The sequence below is a fragment of the Oryctolagus cuniculus genome, chromosome 2 (assembly GCF_964237555.1).
Source record: "Oryctolagus cuniculus chromosome 2, mOryCun1.1, whole genome shotgun sequence".
NCBI classification, from domain to species: domain Eukaryota; kingdom Metazoa; phylum Chordata; class Mammalia; order Lagomorpha; family Leporidae; genus Oryctolagus; species Oryctolagus cuniculus.
The window spans coordinates 155,785,236-155,804,552 of NC_091433.1; the positions used below are offsets into that span (position 1 = coordinate 155,785,236).

The 19,317-nt window shown below is 58.4% G+C and overlaps 1 protein-coding gene across 8 annotated transcripts in view; it reads right to left on the minus strand.

Annotated features, from left to right (window-relative positions):
• The window catches only part of TTC7A (tetratricopeptide repeat domain 7A), a 135,750-nt gene that overhangs the window by 41,820 nt on the left and 74,613 nt on the right, over positions 1 to 19,317 (minus strand). For all 8 annotated transcript variants that reach the window (XM_051839053.2, XM_051839046.2, XM_051839079.2 and 5 more), the window contains 3 exons: positions 11,724 to 11,861; positions 11,125 to 11,208; positions 6,908 to 7,012 (listed from right to left, as the gene is read on the minus strand). In XM_051839053.2, coding sequence (XP_051695013.1) covers positions 6,908 to 7,012; positions 11,125 to 11,208; positions 11,724 to 11,861 — 327 coding nt within the window. The remainder of the gene's footprint in view (positions 1 to 6,907; positions 7,013 to 11,124; positions 11,209 to 11,723; positions 11,862 to 19,317) is intronic.

Sequence of the window (19,317 nt, forward strand, 5' to 3'; positions counted from 1 at the left end):
TGCAGGCCACAAGCACGCAGGAACTGCGATTCCTCACGAGTGGGCAGCATGGCCAGAGAGGCCAGGTGGCACGTCCCAGCCACACAACCACTGCTGTTCCCTCCGCCAGCCGGCTACTCCCTGGGCCTGTTCCCACCCTGAGGGTCCCCAGGGCACCACCTCTCACAGGGAGCAGTTTCCCGAGTTCCAGTTTCGCAGAGCCTGTGCCCACTCCCTCCCTTGTGCAGCCTGTGGGGGCCTGGGTCTGTGCCCCCACCTGCCCAGCAGAGAGCAGAGAGCCAGGGATGGGCCCTGGAGCACATGCTTGGCTGGCCCCAGCCAGCCCTGCAGCGGGCAGCCTGCCACCCTGGCTCTGTCTGGGAGCTGACTCCCCGCCTGATGACTTTCAGGGGAAAAAGGCCTGGGGCTGTTTTCTGTCCTGGGAGCAGGAGGATTGTTCCAGTAGGAAAAGGAGCCAGGAGAGCAGGTCACATGGCACATATCATCACGTGCGACATGGACGGGAAGAGAGGGGCACAGTCTCACGAACACTCTGGGGCACCCACAGCGTCCAGCCGGCTGGGCAGCCAGGGGACAGCTGGGGCCTCAGTCATGCCTTACTCCCAGCCCACGTGCCTCCGTGAGATGCCCCCTCCCTCCCACCCAACCCAGGGGCTGTCATCATCCACGTGCCCGGTGTGGCAGTGTTTGTGTCACAGAGCTATCACTTCTAGAGAGGGCAGAGGTGAGCCCCCATGCTGAGCTGGGTACGGGCCCACGGCGTGGGGACTGAGCCTGTCACATCCAAACCCCCAGCACCAATCCGCCTCTGGAGCCCCTACACATGGTGCCTCCCCTAGGCACAGGCTCACGATGCCAGTCACCTGGGGAACCAGGCTCAAACCCATGCTGCCTTCTGGCACCAAGGCTGGGGCTGTCGCACCCCCTCCTGTCCCTGGCAGCAGAGGGGCTGCCTTGTGCACTTGTGCATCTTGTGATCTGACCACTGGTATGTGTGTGTGGGGGGGGGGGGGGGGAGGCGGTCAGTGGAGTCACTCTCCCTGGAGCCTGGGACCTGAGATCCTGAGACGGAGACCAGTAGCCAGGGCAGGTGCGTTGGGATGGGGCCTCCACTTAGGTGCGAAACAGAATGAAGGGGCAGAGGACTCTGCAGACAGGGGCAAGAGCAACCCCCCAGGCTTCAGCATGCCACTTCCCTGCATGGCCAGTGCTGTTTCTGTTTCTGTCACCGTACCACAAAGCCAGCCTCCTGCATGTGCAGTCGCTGCACAGACCACAAAAGGGAGTGTCATTAATTCTAGCAGGTGTGACAACACCCGATGCAATGGCACACAGCCTTCAGATACACAACTGCTCCAACCTGGCAGCCAGAGAGGGGGATGCTGTCACAGCAAATGATGACAATAAAACTGAAAACCTTTAGAACACACCATTGCCCTTCATCTAAGTCAATCCCAGGGACCAGTGCTGTGGTGCAGTAGGTAACAGCCAGCACCTACGACACCAGCATCCTATATGGGCACCAGTTCATGTCTCAGCTGCTCCACTTCTGAGTCAGTTCCCTGCTCCTGGCCTGGGAAAGCAGTAGAATATGGCCCAGTAGTTGGGCCCTGGTCACCCAAGTGGGAGACCTGGAAGAAGTTTCTGGCTCCTGGCTTCGGCCTGGCTGTTGTGGCCATCTGGTGAGTGAACCAGTGGATGGAAGACTCTCTCTCTGCTTCTCCCTCTCTCTGTAACTCTTTTAAATACATACATAAATAATTATATATTATATATATATATATATAGAGAGAGAGAGAGAGAGAGAGTGACACACATAATCCTGAGGCCCCTGGGAGTTTGACTTTGCTCCTTTGTTGGAAGGACTGAAGTCCCACCTGACCCCAGACTCAGCTGCAGCCCCAGGAAGCAGAGCCTGGTGAACAGAGAGGCAGGGCAGCCCAGAGACTACGACCATGAGGCCAGGGCCATGCCAAATGCACTCAGATCCCTGGCTGGCCACTCACGGACTGTGGACCTTGGCTGAGCCACTTCGTTTTGCTGTGCCTCAGTTCCCTCTTCTATAAAGTGGGGATACCAACAGTGTGTCCCTTATAGGGCTGCTGGGACGGAATGGGGTAAGTCTAGGTGAATGCTCAGAGCAGTATTTACATAAATGTAAAGAAGTAGCAGTGGCATACACACACACACACGCACACGCATGCATGCGCGCGCTTCAAAAAGTTTGTGGAAAATGGACTTTATTTTGGTACACGCATTTATGAAATCCATGGACACTCACACACATACACACATAACTAGCTTTATCTTCCAGGGTCTTTTTTTTCCCTGAAGTCCCAGCCTAACGAGGCCAATGTGCTTCCGTGGCTGACAAACTAGGAAGTGGCATCAAATGACCCTCGTTCACAGAAGAGTGACCACTATGCAAGGAAAAGCTGGTGTCCCTACAGCTTTCCCAGTCTGCTGTGCTGGGTTGTTCAGGCTCTGAGTCCATCCATGGTCCAGGACACACGCCCATCATGCTGGACCCGCCCCTACTGTGGGCACTGCGTGGGGGTGTTTGCCTCCCTATTCTCTGAGAATCTTTTTTTTTTTTTTTAATGAAAGAGGTCTGTCTCACAACCTGTAATGGCTCTCCACCCTAGCACCTGTCCTTGGTATCTTCCCTCCTGCCTAGCACCTCCTGGACCCCTTCCGGGCTCCACACACCTCCTCCTCTGGCCGGGGTCTGGGCGGCTGCGGCTACAATCAGCTAGAGTCACAGTGCTGAGCCCTCCTCGCTTGTCCGAGTGCTTCCAGGGCAGGGGGTTCAAGGCCCAGCCTTCCTCCTTCCTGCAACACACTGCTCTCACACCTCTGCTGAGGGCAGCCTCACCTTGCCAAAACACACAGGGGGAGGTTCTCCTCCACTCCCCAAGGGCAGTTCTAGAGCAAGCGAGGGCCGTCCTGGTATGTGCACAGCACCACAAACGCCCTGGAACGCAGCCAGGAAGTGCAGAGCCCCCTGTCCTACCCAGGTCTCCTGACCCCAAAGCTTCACGCCACCCTCTGCAGTTCTTCATTTTTCTCTTCCCTGAACCCTGGGGGACAAGGATACCCTGAAGGCTGTAATGTTTGGATCAGCTTCTTTTGGTTTATTTTGGCTTTCCATAGTAAGGAAAATTTTCTTGTGACTCCCCAAGTTCCCGGATGTGCCCAGTTCTCCTAATGTGGTCCCCATACAGGCAGGCTCCCGGCCCACCTGTGCCGTGCTCAGGGTTGCCTCAATTGATCCCTGTGGCGTGGGCTAAAGTTCTGCCCTTGGAGCCGTCGCCCGCATCCACTCTTTTTTTGTTGTTGTTTTTTGACAGGCAGAGTGGACAGTGAGAGACAGAGACAGAGAGAAAGGTCTTCCTTTGCCGTTGGTTCACTCTCCAATGGCCGCCGTGGCCGGCGCATTGCGCTGATCCAAAGGCAGGAGCCAGGTGCTTCTCCTGGTCTCCTATGGGGTGCAGGGCCCAAGCACTTGGGCCATCCTCCACTGCACTCCCTGGCCACAGCAGAGAGCTGGCCTGGAAGAGGGGCAACCGGGACAGAACCCTGTGCCCCGACCGGGACTAGAACCCGGTGTGCCGGCGCTGCAAGGCGGAGGATTAGCCTAGTGAGCCACAGCGCCGGCCCCGCATCCACTCTTGCTAGGAAGCAGAGGAAGCTTGTTTCTGGGCGAGCAGAGCTGGGTTTAACGTGCAGACCCAGGGCCAACTGTGAGCTGCTCTACTGAGGACCCTCCTGTCTTCCAGGAGGAAGCAGGTATGGTCTCCGATTCCTGCAAGGGGGCGGCAGGAGAGCCGGCCCCTTTTCCTCCCTGCCTCCATCTTCCTGGCTCTGCCCGCCCTGGTACGTGAGCAGGAAGGCAGTCAAGCCACATCCTTGCTGTCCTGGAGGAGCTGTGGCGGTCCCCAGGCACCTGCCACACACAAGCGGGAGCCCGCCTCATCGGGGGTCGCCACAGCTGCCTGCGACAGTGGGCGCCAAGGCTTGCAGGTTACAGATGCAGAAACAGAGGCACAGAGCAGGCAAATGCCTGCCCCCACAGTCCCACAGCCGGTGAGTGGGGAGGCGGGGATGGAGACCCCAGCCTCCTCCTCCTCCAAAGCCTGTGCTCTCTACACTCCCACCTGCAGCCCCTCTCGGAGGAAGGAGGTGAGAGACGGCGTCACTGACTTTCCACAGGTAAGCACGCGCCCTGCTCCTGTCTGTGTCACACACGACACATGCACACCCTGTCCTGTCTGCTTCCTCCAAAGGAAGTCCAAATTCAACTTTTCAAATCCAGAGAATTTTTAACCATTGTGTTTGGAGGGATACTAAAAACTGTACATCTTCCTCTCCTCCTGCTCCAAAGATGGGGACCTGGGCGGGACGCCGGCCACGCCACGGCAGGAGGCTGCCACCCAGGGCTCTCTGGCTTCACTGTCAACCTGTCACCAGCTTAGAGCCTGGGGAAGCCTTGCCCACCCTGGGAAGTCTCAAGCTAGGCCTCAGGGCCAGAGCTCTCCCAACGCAGCCCTACCCCAGCTACTCCCAGCCCCGCAGTCAGCCAACACATGGCCCCTCACGAACCCCTCTGTCCAGCCCCCTGCCAGCGGCCAGCCTTACTCAGGCCCAGGCTCAGCTTGGGGCATCCCACACACCCCCTGGGCACAAGGATAAAACGCGAGGACAGCAGGTGCTCTGCCCCCGGGCATGTGGCCACCTGGTCTAGTTGCACCCAGCACAACTCGTTTTTCAAATGTCCCAGTTTCAGCCTCCCCTCCTACAACCCAGGCCAAACTGCCCGCCCCCAGATTTCTGTTCCCTGCTCACAGGGCTTGGCGTGGCGACGGCCGGGCCTGCTGGGGCTGACATGAGCCAGGAAAGATGCAAAGGCTGGAGACAGATAGGGTGTCAGATGCCTTCCAGGCCCCAGGCCCCATCTCATGCATGAACAGCTCCCTCCTGCCAGTAGGCCTTGAGAACAGACAGCTGGGCTGCCGCCCTCCAGGCTTCCCAGGGGGACAGGTTGCCCTTGGCCACCCCACAGCCTGCTCTCTGCTCCAAGACAACCCTGCCAGCGCCAGTTACCTGCAGAGCACACGGAGAGTCTCATCTCCCACCCTGCCCCTCCCTGGCCAGCCAGGCTGTGTGTCATTTCACGGGACAAGTAACAGCGGCTGCATGCAGGCCTCTTTGTGTTGGGACACTCAACTGTAGGCTAGGATTCAGAGGAGAGGGAGACAGTCCCTGCCCTCCAGAAATGTGGACAAGTGACCCGTGTTGGGGCTGGAATACACAGGGCTGTGGACACACAGCGGGAGAGGCCTCCAGCCCAGAGGTGCCTGCCCCTGGCCCACCAGCAGGGCCTGGCTCTGGCTCGTGCCTGATTCAAACCCTGGCTCCCAGCAGCCCCTCAACCCATACACATAGCTGCCTGGAGGTGAAAGAGCACCCCTCCTCCTGGATCCTGAGGGCCAGTCTGCCCGTTGAAGCCTCCTTCTGGGCTTTTCTATTTATGTTGTCATTGATGACTTTGCTCCTAACTCATCTGATTTCAATTTGGACTGATTTGGGCCTAATTTTATTACCATGTAATCTGCACGCACACGATTACTGTAATTATGCTGCTGAGGAAGCGGCTCCTCCAGGGTGGGAAGACCTAAATTTAGGGCTTCCTGGCAAGGGTGGCCAGCGGCTGGGTGGACCCACAGTGCCTCCGAGCTGGCAGCCTTTTGGAGCACAGATGCCCGCCCCCAGATAGGTGGGTATTTGGGGTTTTAGCCCCGTGATGAGCTGGAGGTCCCTCTCAGCAGCCCTGGGAAGAGGCAGGGTCTGAGCTAGCGGCTGAGGGTCCCACCCTCCTGCCTCCTCTGGCTCCCACCACCACCCTCTGTGGCAGGTGCCAGCCCAGGCCCCCCCCCCCCCCGCACCAGCATGCCACCCACACCCGTGTGCTTGCCAATGAGGGCCCGTAGCTATAGGAAACAAGATGCAGCAGCGTCGCCCAAGAGTGGAGGAGCAAGAGAGAGTTCCCCATACTCTTAGGGCTGAGGAAAGCAAGCTGTGACCGATGCCCTCTGAACCCACGCCAAGGCTGCCTCCTCCAGGAAGCCCTCTGCAGACTTTATTCCTTCACAACACATCTGAGCTGGAAATTGTTGCTCTTTCCATCCTACAGAGGAGGAGACTGAGGCACAGTGAGGATCTGGGCTCTATTCAAGACCAAACAGTGGGAAACCAGGGAAGCTCTTCACTGCCTGGCCACACTGCCCCTTCCCAGAGCCCAGAGTGTGTGGTGGGCCGGGTCGTGTGTTCTTGGCCCCACCAGAGCAACAGCACAAAGCCCAAGGGTCTGAAGCCAGGCTTCCTTCGCCCCTCCCCCGGCACCTGCCAGGCGTATAGGGCCTGGGGAGATGCGGCTCCCCCCACCCCTTGTGTTGGGGAGCGGCCTCCTGCTGTGGAGGGAAGGTGAGGCTCGGGATGGACGAGGCAGGGCCCACGGGAGGGAAGGATAAGGAGGTGGGCTGTCCCGTGCCCAGGGCTGCTGTCTGTCTCTTGGACGCCCAAGTTGGGGACAGTGGCAGGAGGAGCTGTAGGAACTGTTAATTATGAAGTACCTGCTGGGTGCCCCAGACCCAGGCCCTGGAGCCTTGTGGGCTGGAGTATCAGGGCTATAGGAAGTTGGGGAGAGCCATCTCCAGGCAAAGCACCCACTTTGGGGTTCCTGCACACAGAGGGCTCTGCGGCCCGTAGTAGAAGAGATGTGGGTAGGAGCCGCTGGCCACCACATGGAGAGGACGCTGTGTGTGGCCCGTGTTGCTCTGAGGAGAGAGGAGCCTCAGGATGCTGACTGGCATTTTGAAAGCCCAAGACGATCCCGCTGCTCACTCACCCAGTGCAGGGGCCCGATGCAGACCTTGGCAGCCATCAGGGGCACGGTGGGGTCGGAGGGCCGCAGCTTCACGCACTCCCGCAGCAGCGACACAGCGTGGGCCGACTGCAGAAGGAAGAGCAGGCAACACCATCACCACAGCCCTGGGTCCCGACAGACCAGGGTGGCTCCTGCCCACAGCCAGGGGTCCCTGTACAATCAGGGCTGAGAGCTCGGAGGAGGGTGCAGAGGGAGGAGCCCAGGGCCTCAGTTTCCTCATCTGGAGAGGGAGGCTGAGACCCCTGCCTTTTGCAGACGTGACAACAGCCAACATGAGAGCGGAAGGAAGCTCTAGAAAAGGAACTCAAAGCTAAGCCACGGACATGCTGAGAGGAACAAGGGGACTCTCTAAGTAGGGACACAGGGGCCAGTGTCGCGGCACATGGTATTGGGTCTCTGCTGTGACACTGGCGTTCCATTTCAGAGCACAGGTTTGGATCCTGGCTGCTCCGCTTCCAATCCAGCTCCCTGCTAGTGCACCTGAGAAGGTAGCAGAAGAAGGCCCAGGTGCTTGGGTCCCTGCACCCACGTGGGAGACCAGGATGGAGTTCCAGGTTCCTGGCTTTGGCCTGACCCAGCCTTAGCGGTTGCATGTATCTGGGTGACAGAGAGATCTCTCTCTTTTTCTCTTTCACTATGCCCTTCAAATAAATAAATCTGGGACATCGCCAGCAGCACTCCTGGGCCGAAGAGCAGCTGAGCCCATCCAGATGTAACTGAGTGCCAGGCACCGTTCTAGGTCAGGGACCAGCAGAGCACAGCCCACAGCCAAATCTGGCCGCCAGCCCAATTTTATAAATAAGGTTTTATTGGACCCCAACCACAGCCACTCATTCCTGTGCTGTGCGTGGCTGTTTCGTGGGCATGACACGACGGCTGAGTGGAATGGCTACAGCAAGCTGGGTGGCCTGCAGAGGCAGGGGGTCTGCTCTCGGACCTTCGCAGAGAAGGCCCGCTTTTCACCACGCGCCCCTGAGGCAGGCACGAAGACTCCACTTTACAGATGAGGAAACTGAGACGTGGACACATGATGCAGTGTGTTCAGAACCACGCAGCCCAGAAGTGTCTGAGCTGGCGCCAGAGCCCCTAACCACAGCCCTTCATCGCCTTGGTGTGGCTCCCGTGGTCAGAGAGGAGGCCTGCCTGTCTCCCTGTCACCCTCCCCCCCGCCATCCCAACACACATTTGGGGCTGGAAACTTCTGAGTTCAGCTCCTTCAGGAAACAGGGCTGCCTCTCCCAGTGCGTACACCCCGTACCGGTATGCCCCCCAGGTAGACCGGTGCATGTATGCCTCACTAGGACAATTCCCAGGCACTGGGGCCCTATTGGGAGCCAGGGTCCCAAGCATTAATGACCCCTCACCCTCCCCAGCAACTCTGAGGGTGCCCCTGGGAACAGGGGGCTCAGGGAGGCTCGCCTGTCCATGGCTGGGCGTGAGCAACTCGAGACTGGCAGGTGCAGAGCCGGCATCCACTGTCTGTGCCCACCCCAGAGCCTCCACCTCTCTCCAGTTGACCCTGCCTGTCCCTGCCATCTAGGGGAGAGCTTTCCTCAACCCAGCTGGGCCAGGCTTCCCTGGGCTCTGCCTCACTTCCATGAGGCCAAATGCAGGGGTCTTGATCCAGGGCCCGGTGCTGGCGAGGGGCTGTGCAGTCACCATGGCCAGGGCACGAGGCCGTGGCTCCATCCCTTAACAAGCCCATAGGAAGGCTGGGAAGAGAGGACCAATGCCACCACGCCCTGGAACCAAGAGAGCAGGAGGCCAAGCAGCAGAGGGTGCTGAAATGACAGCTCTTGCAGGCACAGAGACTGCAAGACTGCCCGGCCCAGGGGCTGCGGGGGGAGCTGGGAGGGGCTGTCAGGCCACGCCCCTCTGGCCAGGACCCTCTCCTGGGAATGCCACTCCGGGCGCCTCCCTCCCAGCACACCCAGCCATGCAGGCTTCGCCTCTGCTGATCTCCGTGGGCCTGAAACGGGTGAAATACGGGATTCTCTAACCTGACCCTCCACATTCCACCCCCATGCAGACCAGAATCCGCTGCTATTTAAGGAGCCATCTGAGGACTCTGCGCTGGGAGCAGCCCTGGCTTTTTTTTTCTTTTTTTTTCCTGTCGTGCTGGTTACCTAGCAACGCAGCCAATGCAGTTGCCACGTGGAGACGGAGAGAAGGAACGACCTAAATCACGCCGCAGAACTCATCCGCTTTTACTGCAGGCCCCAGTGCCAGGTGTATTTATATCTGCCCGGCCTCACCTTCTGGAAGGCCTTCCGGGCACAATCACAGGTCCACAGCCTTGATTCCCACTTCAGGCTCTTTGCAAAGGCAGGGTCCAGCCACCTAGCAGGGCTGCCTGGGACACCAAGGGGGTGGAGAATACTTTCTAGAATGACCTGCTGCACCAATACATGGGTGGGTGTGACCCTGAGTCTCCCTCCCACGCAGCCTCATGCACAGGGAGTTCACCGATCGCCCCAACTGTTCCTTGCCTGTAAGCCATTCCTGTGCCCATCCAGGAAACCAGCTCCCTGGATGCCGGGACCACGCTCAGCTGCTTCTCAGGAGGGACATGGAAGTCCTCTTACCTCCCAGCGTATGGAGGTGTCTTCTCCTGAGCCTAGGGGGCTTCCAGGAGCTCCCTCAGGAATCAACACTAACATTCATACACAGTTCATCTTTCTGAAGAGGGGTGGTCCCCAGCTTGCCTCAGCTTCTGCAAAGGGTCCAGGACCCACAGAGGGAGGCAGCCCCTGCTCTGGCCCCAGACCTCTCCCAGTCCCTGCTCACTACTGCTAGGGATGCCTTCTCTGCTGCCAGCGGGCAGGAAGAAGCTGCCCCTGCCACTGTGAGCTGTCTGCCCAGACTATGTAGGCACCAGAGGCTCCTCCCACCCTGTCCCTAAAGCCCCAGCCACGAGGACACATCTTTCCAGTGCCTGTACCTGAGGCATGCCAGGCACGCTGCCCCCTCCTGCTGGCCTCTGCTCACCCACCTCCCCTGCCATTTCCTAGGAAGGTTTCTCTCAATCCCTAACTCTTGGAGGGCTGGAGCCTCACCCCAGTCTCCCTGGGCCTTGATAAGACCCTGCTGAGCGTGGAGCCAACAGATCACACTGGACCACAATGCTGGGGGAGGTGGCAGTGGCGGGGGTCTGAGAAGACAAACACCCAGCAGAGGGATCCCACTGGTCTCTGCTGTCTCTCCCCGCCCCATTTTGCCAGCCAGGCTGCTGCACCTGCTCTTCTCCCCCCTCCTGCAAGGCCCTGGCATGCCTTGCCACCGAGGCCCTGTGCTGGCTGGCACAGACCCCATGCGCGGAGGAGGTGCTGGCAGGCTGGGAGGCCCCCCTCAGGGACGGCTGCGGGGCTAGAAATGGAACGTGGCACAGATGGGCCAGGGGGCGAGGAATTCCCTCAGCGCCATGAAAGGGTTCTGGGTATTTACAGCCCTCGGCACGATCTGTAAGCTCATGCCACCTGACTTCCTGCGCGTGGAGCATCCTCAGCCCTGACACCCCCAGCCCCCAGCTCCGGAAAGGTTTTCCTTTCGTGTCACTGCTTAAAATAGAAGCTTATATAAGCGTAATTCGGGTCTGTGGCAAAACCAGGGGTGCTGGCACCCAGGTGGGGAGCCTTCTAGCCAATGCCAATCAGGCGCCCCCTGCTCAGAGCATCATGCCCCGCCCCCCCCAGCCCTGCTCCCAGCCAGGTGCTCCAGCCACATGCACACACGGCTCTCCCTGCACACTCCCCTGTGGGTGCTGCCTGCTGTACTGCACCCTCCCAGGCAAGTTTCCAATTTGCTGTGAGTTGCGGCCCAAATGGAACAGCACTCCCCTCGCCTGGAGCCAGCCCAGGTGCCCATCTCAGGCAGGCACACCCACTGCCCCCTCCCCCCCCAGCAGTGCTACAAGGCCTCCGTGCACACCCACACACTCAGGGAGAAGCTCTCACAGGCCACTCGGCACACTGGAACTGCACATCAGGTGTCTGCGGGCCCTCCCCCTGTCCCCCGCTCTCCTGAAGACCCAGACCAGCAGCTGGGTAACGGGCCAAGGCCCCCAGCCCTGTCTTCTCCCCAAGCCCCTGGCTCCAGGAAAGCCCCTCAGCCCAGGCTGGGAGCGTCTAGAAGAGAGCGGAGCCCTGAGGGTGAGTGTGCACCCCAGCACCCAGCCTTACCTTCCCACAAGCCACCATGGAGAGGGCCACTTGGTACCAAAGGTGGAATTCTCCAAATGCAAACTTCATGGCTCGCTCCAGGCACTGTGGAGGGGCAGACAGTCGGTTCTGTATGGTCCCCCCAGCCCAGCCAACCCAGCCCCATTGTGGGTAACCACTGTCCAAGCCACTGCCCTTGGGAGGGTGCAGGGGGCCCAAACTTAGCTCCTGATGGAAACCCAGGGGTCACTCAGTCCCTGCCACTGGCATGCTGTGTGGCCCTACACAAGTGTTTCACCTTCTCTGACCCTCCAGCACACGTGAATGAACAGGGCTGTGATAAAGAGTGGATGTAGAAAGATTTGTGAACACGCTTCCACAATGCATACATGCAGTAGAAATAGCAGTGAACACTCACTACTGTGTGTGGCACTGGTCTCAGCATCTTACTCCCGGTAGCTCAGTGACTCCTCCCAACAGCCCTGTGGGGTGGGTTCCTGATGACGCCCCCTTCACACGTGCAGAACCTGAGGCTCCTACACCTCGACAGGGGCACAGGGCCAGCAAACGGCAGAGCTGCCTGGCGGGGGGCGGCTCCGCCTGCCTCACGGGCAGCGTACCTCAGACAGCATGGCATACTGGCCCCTCCGGCCCAGCGTGATGCTCAGGAGGTCGTAGATGGCCGCGGCGTTGTGCAAGCTGGCCGTGCGGTCCTTCTCCTGCTCAGGCGCCCGGCTCAGCACCACGTCCCGAGTTGCCTGTTGCGGGGGAGAACATGGTTTGGAAGGGAGTCAGGGTAGAACGTAAGCCCCAGGCCAGGCCAGTGGCCATGTTTCTAGAAGTAGACTTCACACATTCCCACAGAGACCTTCTCTGGATGCAGAAGCCTCCCCTTTAGCCCAGCCTGGGGCCTAGGAGCAGTTCTGAGGGCACAAGCTCCCGGCATTCCACCTGTTACTCTGCAGTCTGATCTCCAGAAAGGTCGCAGGCGCAGTGCCGCGACCACACCCTTCACCCAAATGCAGCCCGTGCTGCCGTCGCCCGGGAGTCCTGTGTTCCCCCCATAGGATGTGCAGTCACGGCTCTCAGCACTTCCGCCCTCCGACCACTGAAGCCAGGACCAGGCCTTGCAAAAGCTGTTGTGTTCTTTACTCTCATCCAGCGAGTCTCAGCCCTTCTCCGGCATTTGTTTTTTTAAAGACTTATTTTTTATTTATTTGAAAGGCAGAGTTACAGAGATCTTCCACTTACTACTTGTTCACTCTCTAAATGGCCCCAGTGGCTGGTGCTTGGTCGAAGCCAGAAGCCCAGAGCTTCTTCCAGGTCTCCCATGTGGGTGCAGGGGCCCAAGCACTTAGGCCATCTTCTGCTTTCCCAGGCACATTAGCAGGGAGCTGGATCAGAAGTGGTGCAGCCAGGTCTCAAACTGGTGCCCATGTGGGATGTCGGCATTTCAGGCTGTGGCTTAACCCGCTATGGGACAGCACTGTGCACAGGCAATGGTCTTGGGGGATTGGCTCCTTGTGTGTCTGCAAGTCCCTGTGGTTCCAGCAAGAGCTTCGATCAGATGGGAATCTTGTCAGGTCATGCTGTGGTCCTCAGTGCCCTCTTCTCTCCTTCTTCACCCCCAAATCCCTTTGACAACGACCCTGTCATCCCCACCCCTTCCAACCCTCACGACTCTCGTCTCTGGCCCCACACTCCAGGGCTTCCTCGCTGGCACACAGTGTCACCAGAAGGCTGCACAGGGTGGGGAGGGTGGGGAAAGTGTAAGTGTGCTTCATGTGTGGGTGATTCTGCACGATCCCGAGAGGAAACCCCTCACCGTGGCACGACACCCTCTGGTTCTGTGGCCATGGCACATGGTCTTCCCCAGGCCCACTTCCATGACTGGGGCAGCTCTCAGGTCAGGGGCAGGAGAGACAGGGCACAGAGGGAGCAGCTGACCAGAGGCAAGAGCCATGGGGGTGCCTGTGCACTAACCAGGCTGAGAGCATGTGGGGCCTGAAACCACTCCCACCCTGTAAATCCGCCAGCACCCTCAGGAGCTGTGCTGAGCTGAGGCAAAGCTGGGCTCCTCTCCTGTCCTCCGAATGGGTCTCTGTCCAGCATTGCTCTTGCTGTCTACGCCTCTCTGCTTCCCCACACAATGCCCTTGGCACCAAGCACTCGTCTGTAGCACAATTGGACACCCTTAAACCCTGGGTGTCCCTCAGCAGGCCCTCACCTCCTTCCTGCCCACCAGGTGGTCCTCAGGGCCACTCTCTCCCCCTCCCCAAGCTAAGTGGCTGCAGAGGCAGAAGCCCCGAAGCCTCAGGCCTGCAGACTCTGAGTGTATCTGGCAGTGCAGGGCTCAAGTGCATTCCTGCAGAAGCCTCTGGAAGCCAAAGTGCCAGCAGGAACCCAAGGAGGTGACTCAGCCTGGGGAGTATTTCAGGCAGGGAAGCAGACCTGTAGCCAGTAGTTCTGAGGGATGTTTCTCCCACCACAACCAACGGGTGCCACCCACTGCCCTGTGGACACGGACAAGCCCAGCAGGAGGTGTCAAGAATGCCAGGAAAGGCCCAGAAAGCCTGAGCCCTGGAATCAGCCTTGGACAGGAGCAGGTCAGAGGCCCCAAAGGGTTAAGAGAGGGCAGGTGAGGAGGGAGGAGTGCTAAGAGAGCCCCTCCCTCACAGTGAAATCCACCCCCACAGCCACCAAGCTGGAGAGGGAGGAGATGGGGCGGGGTTGGGGAGAAGCTGGGCAGGGGCTGGCTCACTGAGCCCGGCAGGAACAGGAGCCTGGCCCTGCCCCTGGCCACGCCCCCCCAATTCCTCCCCCAGGCAGCAGAGGGGAGGGGAGGCAGCAGCAGGACTAGCCCCGTGGGATGGGACCTAGGACTCAGGCAGGGAGGGAGAGGTCCCGATGGAAGGGGCAGGGCCAGGCATCTACAGAGGCGGCTCAGAGCCGTGGGAAGCCCGGGCACCTCCAGAGCCCGGGGAACCACTGCACAGAGCTGGTGTCTCGGGGGAGGGTGAGCTCGCCCACCACTGCTCAGAATAAAACCCCAGTCCCTTCTGTGGCTGCGCACCTGGCCCACGTCCCCTCTCCAGCCACACGGAGCTCCCCATCAGCACTGGGGCCTGTCTTTGGTCACGGTGTGGTTCCCTCTGTCAACATGGTACCTTGTGGCTCCTCCCAAGCCCATCTGTCTCTGCAGCCCTCATTCCTGACTCCTGTCACAGGAGAGGCCAGGCCCTAAGCACCAGGTGTTGTATAGCTGTCCCCCACCTCACCACAGAGAGTGACACTCGAGTGCACCCTACATGGCCCTGTGAGAACAGTGCCTCTGGATGTGTGTCTAGGGGGAGGGGGAGGGGGCTCAGAACCCGTCATTAATTAGGTCAGAAGCATGGGAACAGGAGAGAGGACAGCAGTGCCATCCTCCTCCTGATGACCGGGGCCCCAGGCAGACAGCAGGGAGGACGTCCTCTCAGGGGTCCTCAGGGCTGGTGTGCCCGGTGCCTGTGCCAGGAGGGAGCTGTGGTTCCCCAGAGGAGGCTGGGAGCAGAAGCTGGCCACACTGCTACCATGGCCTTGGGGCAGGGCTGCTGAGAAATGCTGGGGTGGTTTCCACCATGGCTCTCTGTGGGGTGTGTGTGTGTGTGTGTGTGTGTGTGCAGCCATGGCAACAGGGCGGGGTAGGAGGAAACAGGGAAGAAGGAAGCCTTGGGGGCTGCTGGGTGAGCCATGATGGGAGTAGAAATTGGTCTGCAGCTCAGAGGCCGGGGAATACAACAGGTGGGTGTCTGGTCCCTTCCCAGGGCCCGAATGCCCACTTCCCTTCTCCCTGGGCTCAGTTGCCAGCCTCCAGCTCTAGCCTGGCCTGAACTAGCCCCACAAATGCTTTCTCTTCTTCCATCACTGAAGTGGCCCCTTCACTAGGAAACCCTCCAGGTCAAGTGCAGCAAAGGTTCTGGGAACCCTTAGAGCCACTCGCGGACACCAAATTTTTTCCTCAGCGTCCTCCTCCTCACCGCTCTGGAAATAACAAAGAACATTCTCGGCGGCTTCTTGCTGGCTGGTGCTCACAACCCACTCCGGCATGCACTGCTTTCGCTTAACCACGAGTTTAGGCCACGACCAGGCTCAGGCAGTCGTCCCTGCTCCTGTGGCCCAGGGTGGCCTCTCCTGGATTGCAGGACACCGGCCCCATGTTTGTGGCGGGTCAGGAGAGGGGAGGTGGATGAAACTGTGCTCCTGCCCACTCCCCTCATCCAGCGGCCCGCTCACCAGCCTGGTCACTTTTGGTCTTGGACAAGCCTCCACAGGCCAAAGGCATGGGGTGCATGAGGGGCGCCCAAGGGTCCACTTCTCCGGGCAGGCTGGCCCACGGGAACCCGAGGCAGGGCAGTTCCCATCCAAGTGGGCAGCCCCACGGGCGCTAACCACGACTCCTTTGAGAGCTGGATTGTGACATCCATGGTCTCGACTTAGAAGGACCTTATGGAAGGTTCCAGGAGCTGAGGCTGATGCTCCGGGGCCCAGTTCAGGACTGTGGTGCTGTAGCTGCCTCCTGGCTGCTCTGCGGGCTCCCTCCCATCTCGTGAGAGGCAGGCCATCCCCACCCTCTGCTGGCCGCAGGGCCTCGGATGGCACTGGCCTCTTCTTCCTCCTGACCCTGTTTCTCCCCCTGACTGTAGACACAAACAGGGTTCCGGTCTCAGAGAAGGAGGGGGATCAGCCCTGCTGTGCACTTTCCAGGAGGCAGCTGGCGATTCGCCAACAACCTGCTTGTGTCCTGTTTTACAGACAAGAGGACTGAAGGAGGCCCAGGGAGGTCAGGGGAGCTGCCCAAGGCATAGAGAGAGGGAGCTGGGACCCCAGTGAGCTCTCAGACACTCTGTCTCCCCAGGGCCTGGGGCACCGCTTTTCTGCAGAGAACACGCCCCCGGTGCAGTGTGTTCATTCTCAGAAGCTGTCTCCGCCCCACCCCTGCCGCCACTGGCCACAGATTGGGCCTGCTGCTGCCACCCCCAACCCCGGAGAGAAGGCTCGCGGCAGATCTGTGCCCAGCACCTGCCCCGCTGTGGAGGACGCGGTCCCATTCCAATCCTGCTGCTGTCCCCCACTGGCAGGCATAACTACCACTGGTGCTGGAGCTGCCAGTCCACAGAGCCAAGAAATAACACGCTCTGTGATGGCCTCCACTACCTGACGACCGGGCCAGGCCCATGCCAGCCTGTGCGGCTCTCCCGCCTCTGCTGAGCCCAGGGCTCTGAGCTGGCAGCGTTCTCAGACCCTTTGCAGCGCAGCCTTCCGCAGAGCAGGTGCCAAGAGCTGGGACAATCTGTGCCCATCTGCTGAGTTCCAAATGGAATCAAGCCCAGGAAGTACTTTCTTTTCTTTCTTTCTTTCTTTTTTTTTTTTTTTTAAGCTGAATGATATCCTCAACCAACCAGATCTGAACTTAGTTGTTTTCAACATTTATGCATGCAGAACAAATCAGAATGTACCAGGCACCTCAGTGCTCAGTTTGTACTTAGTCCATCCACACTCCTGCAAGACCGTATTAGTTCTATTTTACAGATGACAAAACTGAGATGCAGCTGGGTAAGAAACTTGCCTGGGCCACACAGGTTGTGCACAGCAAAAGCAAGATTCAAACTCCCAGATGTGCAGCCTAGGCCAAAGCACAAAGTCAGTTTGTTAACCTGTAGGTTCCTGGTCCCAGGGACTTATTCCCCTGTTCCTCCCTCCCTCCACAGCAGGAGGCCTCTGTACCCTTCCCTTCCCAAGTGCCTGTCCCACCTGCAGCTTCTGCCCCAGCTGAATGGAACGGGGCCCCAAGGATCCAGTCGCTTTAGCACAGATATTTATGCCCAGCATTGGCATTCTGCAAACGACAAAGCTCACTGCATCACCTACTTTCCCAAGCATTTGAGAGAATCAGACTGGTTTGGTGCATTTTCTTTCTCTCTCTCTCTTTCTTTCTTTCTTGTGCATGGCTCTTTTAACAACTAAAATTCACATTTCTACTTGAGCAGATTGAGAGACTTCTTTCTGATAGAGACCAGGATATCTTCTATTTCCCTGGACACAGACTACACTAGGTGAGGGTATACCAGGGCAGGGACTATGACTGAACTCGTCACCATTTCTGTAAATGCCAGGCGTGCTCCAGTATGTCGTAGCTGCTCCAACAAGACTGGCTGGCAGGATGGATAGATGATGAAAGATCAGATGGGTGGAGGGATGGCAAGTAGATGGGTGGGTGAGTGGGTAATGCATGGATGGAAGGAAAGACTGGGTGGGTGGGTGGATGCACGGATGGAAAGTGGGGAGGGGAGTTGGATAGGTGGATGAATGGGTGGGTAGATCAGTGGTTGGATGGACTTTAAAATACCACTTGGCACCAGAGACTTAAACTAGGTCCAAAACATAAATCTTCTGCCACCAGTTATAATTCACATCCCTTATAATCCTGTAAAAGCATCTGCAAGGTTTCTATTTGTCTCTGAGGAGACAAGGACTCCCTCATCATTCTGGTCACAGAGTCAGTTTGTAACGAAGCCATACGGAAGGCACCAGTCCCACACCCAGATGCCATGCGGTTATTCCTCTGAGCTGTGATCATAGGACAGGGGCTGCCAGGCTCAGACGCCTGCAAACACCCCTACCTGGAGCAGCTGCTTGGGACATCCTCGAGGATGCCTAGAGGCACGACGCCTGTGCCTCACGGGCTCGCTCTGTGGGTACCACTTCTACTGCAGCACGGTGAATTCTGCAGACATTGGGAGAACCATGGAGCAGTCAAGACTGCAAGCAGCTGTTCTAGAGGTTTCTCCCCAAGCCCATCAGAGAGAGAGCAGAGAAAGACGGGAAGGTTGGTGCTCGGCCAAGTGTGAGATCAGGGTGCAGTGGCTGGCGGGAAAGAAGCATGCAAACCTGAGGCAGGAGGGAAGGCAGGTTTGAGAAACCACTGCGGGCCAAGAGGCCAGACCCCAGAAACACGAGGAAAGGCATCAGGACACAGGGCACCGAAGCTCTCCGGGTTCCTCACAGTGGGATGGGCATGAGCAAGATGGAGCAAACCAGCCAACCGCAGGGTGGCATCTGCTTCCCAGTCGCTGGGCAAAGAGCCTCCGGGCAGTCTCTGGGCTGCACGAGCTGTAGAAGTTTCTGGGGTACAGCCTGGTGAGCGGGAGGGGGCCCTCATCCCTGGTTCAGCCAGCCACACTGCCTCTCACAAAAGGGAGAGAGACGCCTGGAGGGAAACATACTGGGGAAGATTCACCTGGACTGCACATTGGGAAAAGCCATTCTTCGCTTGGAGACAGGCTTCAGTGGAGGGTGCCCTCAAGGGAAGGGACTGAACTCAGTCCTGGGGACCACTACTGAGCTGGGACCATAGAAGATGGCCTAGGGTGACGGAGCCCAGCCTCAACCCCTGCCCAGGACCAACAGTGATGACCAGCCCACACAGGCATGTCCTGGTTACAAAGCCCTCCACAACATGTGCTGCATCTGATCCTCAACATGACCTTCCTGGCCCCATATGGATGAGAAAAACCAGGATCAGAGAAGTTAGCAAGGGACAGTACCAAGACAAATCCAGGGGCCTGAGCTAGGGAGGCGTGTGCGGTTGGAACCATTGCTGCAAAGCTTGTTAGTGACTTGGACCAAGATACATTCCTGGCTGGATCCTCGCTTTTCTCATCTGTAAGATGGGAAGATATTAGAATTACACTGAACTATACGAAACTGTTGTTTTTGTAGGTCACACACAGTTCCTGGCTGTTGCAGCCACTTGGGGAATGAACCAGTAGATGGAAGATTCTCTCTCTCTCCCTTTCTCTGTGTGTGTGTGTGTGTGTGTGTTGATTTTTTTTTTTGTAAAGATTTATTTATTTATTTGAAAGTCAGAGTTAGAGAGAAACACACACACTGAGAGATCTTCCATGCACTGGTTCACTCCCAAGATGGCCACAACAGGTGGGGCTGGACCAGGCCAAAGTCAGGAGCCAGGAGCTTCATGCAGGTCTCCCACATGGATGGCAGGGGCCCAAACACTTGGGCCATGTTCCGCTGCTTTTCCCTGTCTATTAGCAGAGAGCTGGATCAGAAGTGTAACAGCTGGGACATGGACTAGTGCCCATATGGGATGCTGGTGTTGCAGATGGCAGATTTACCACTATGTCACAACGCTGGCCCATCACTCTGCCTTTCAAA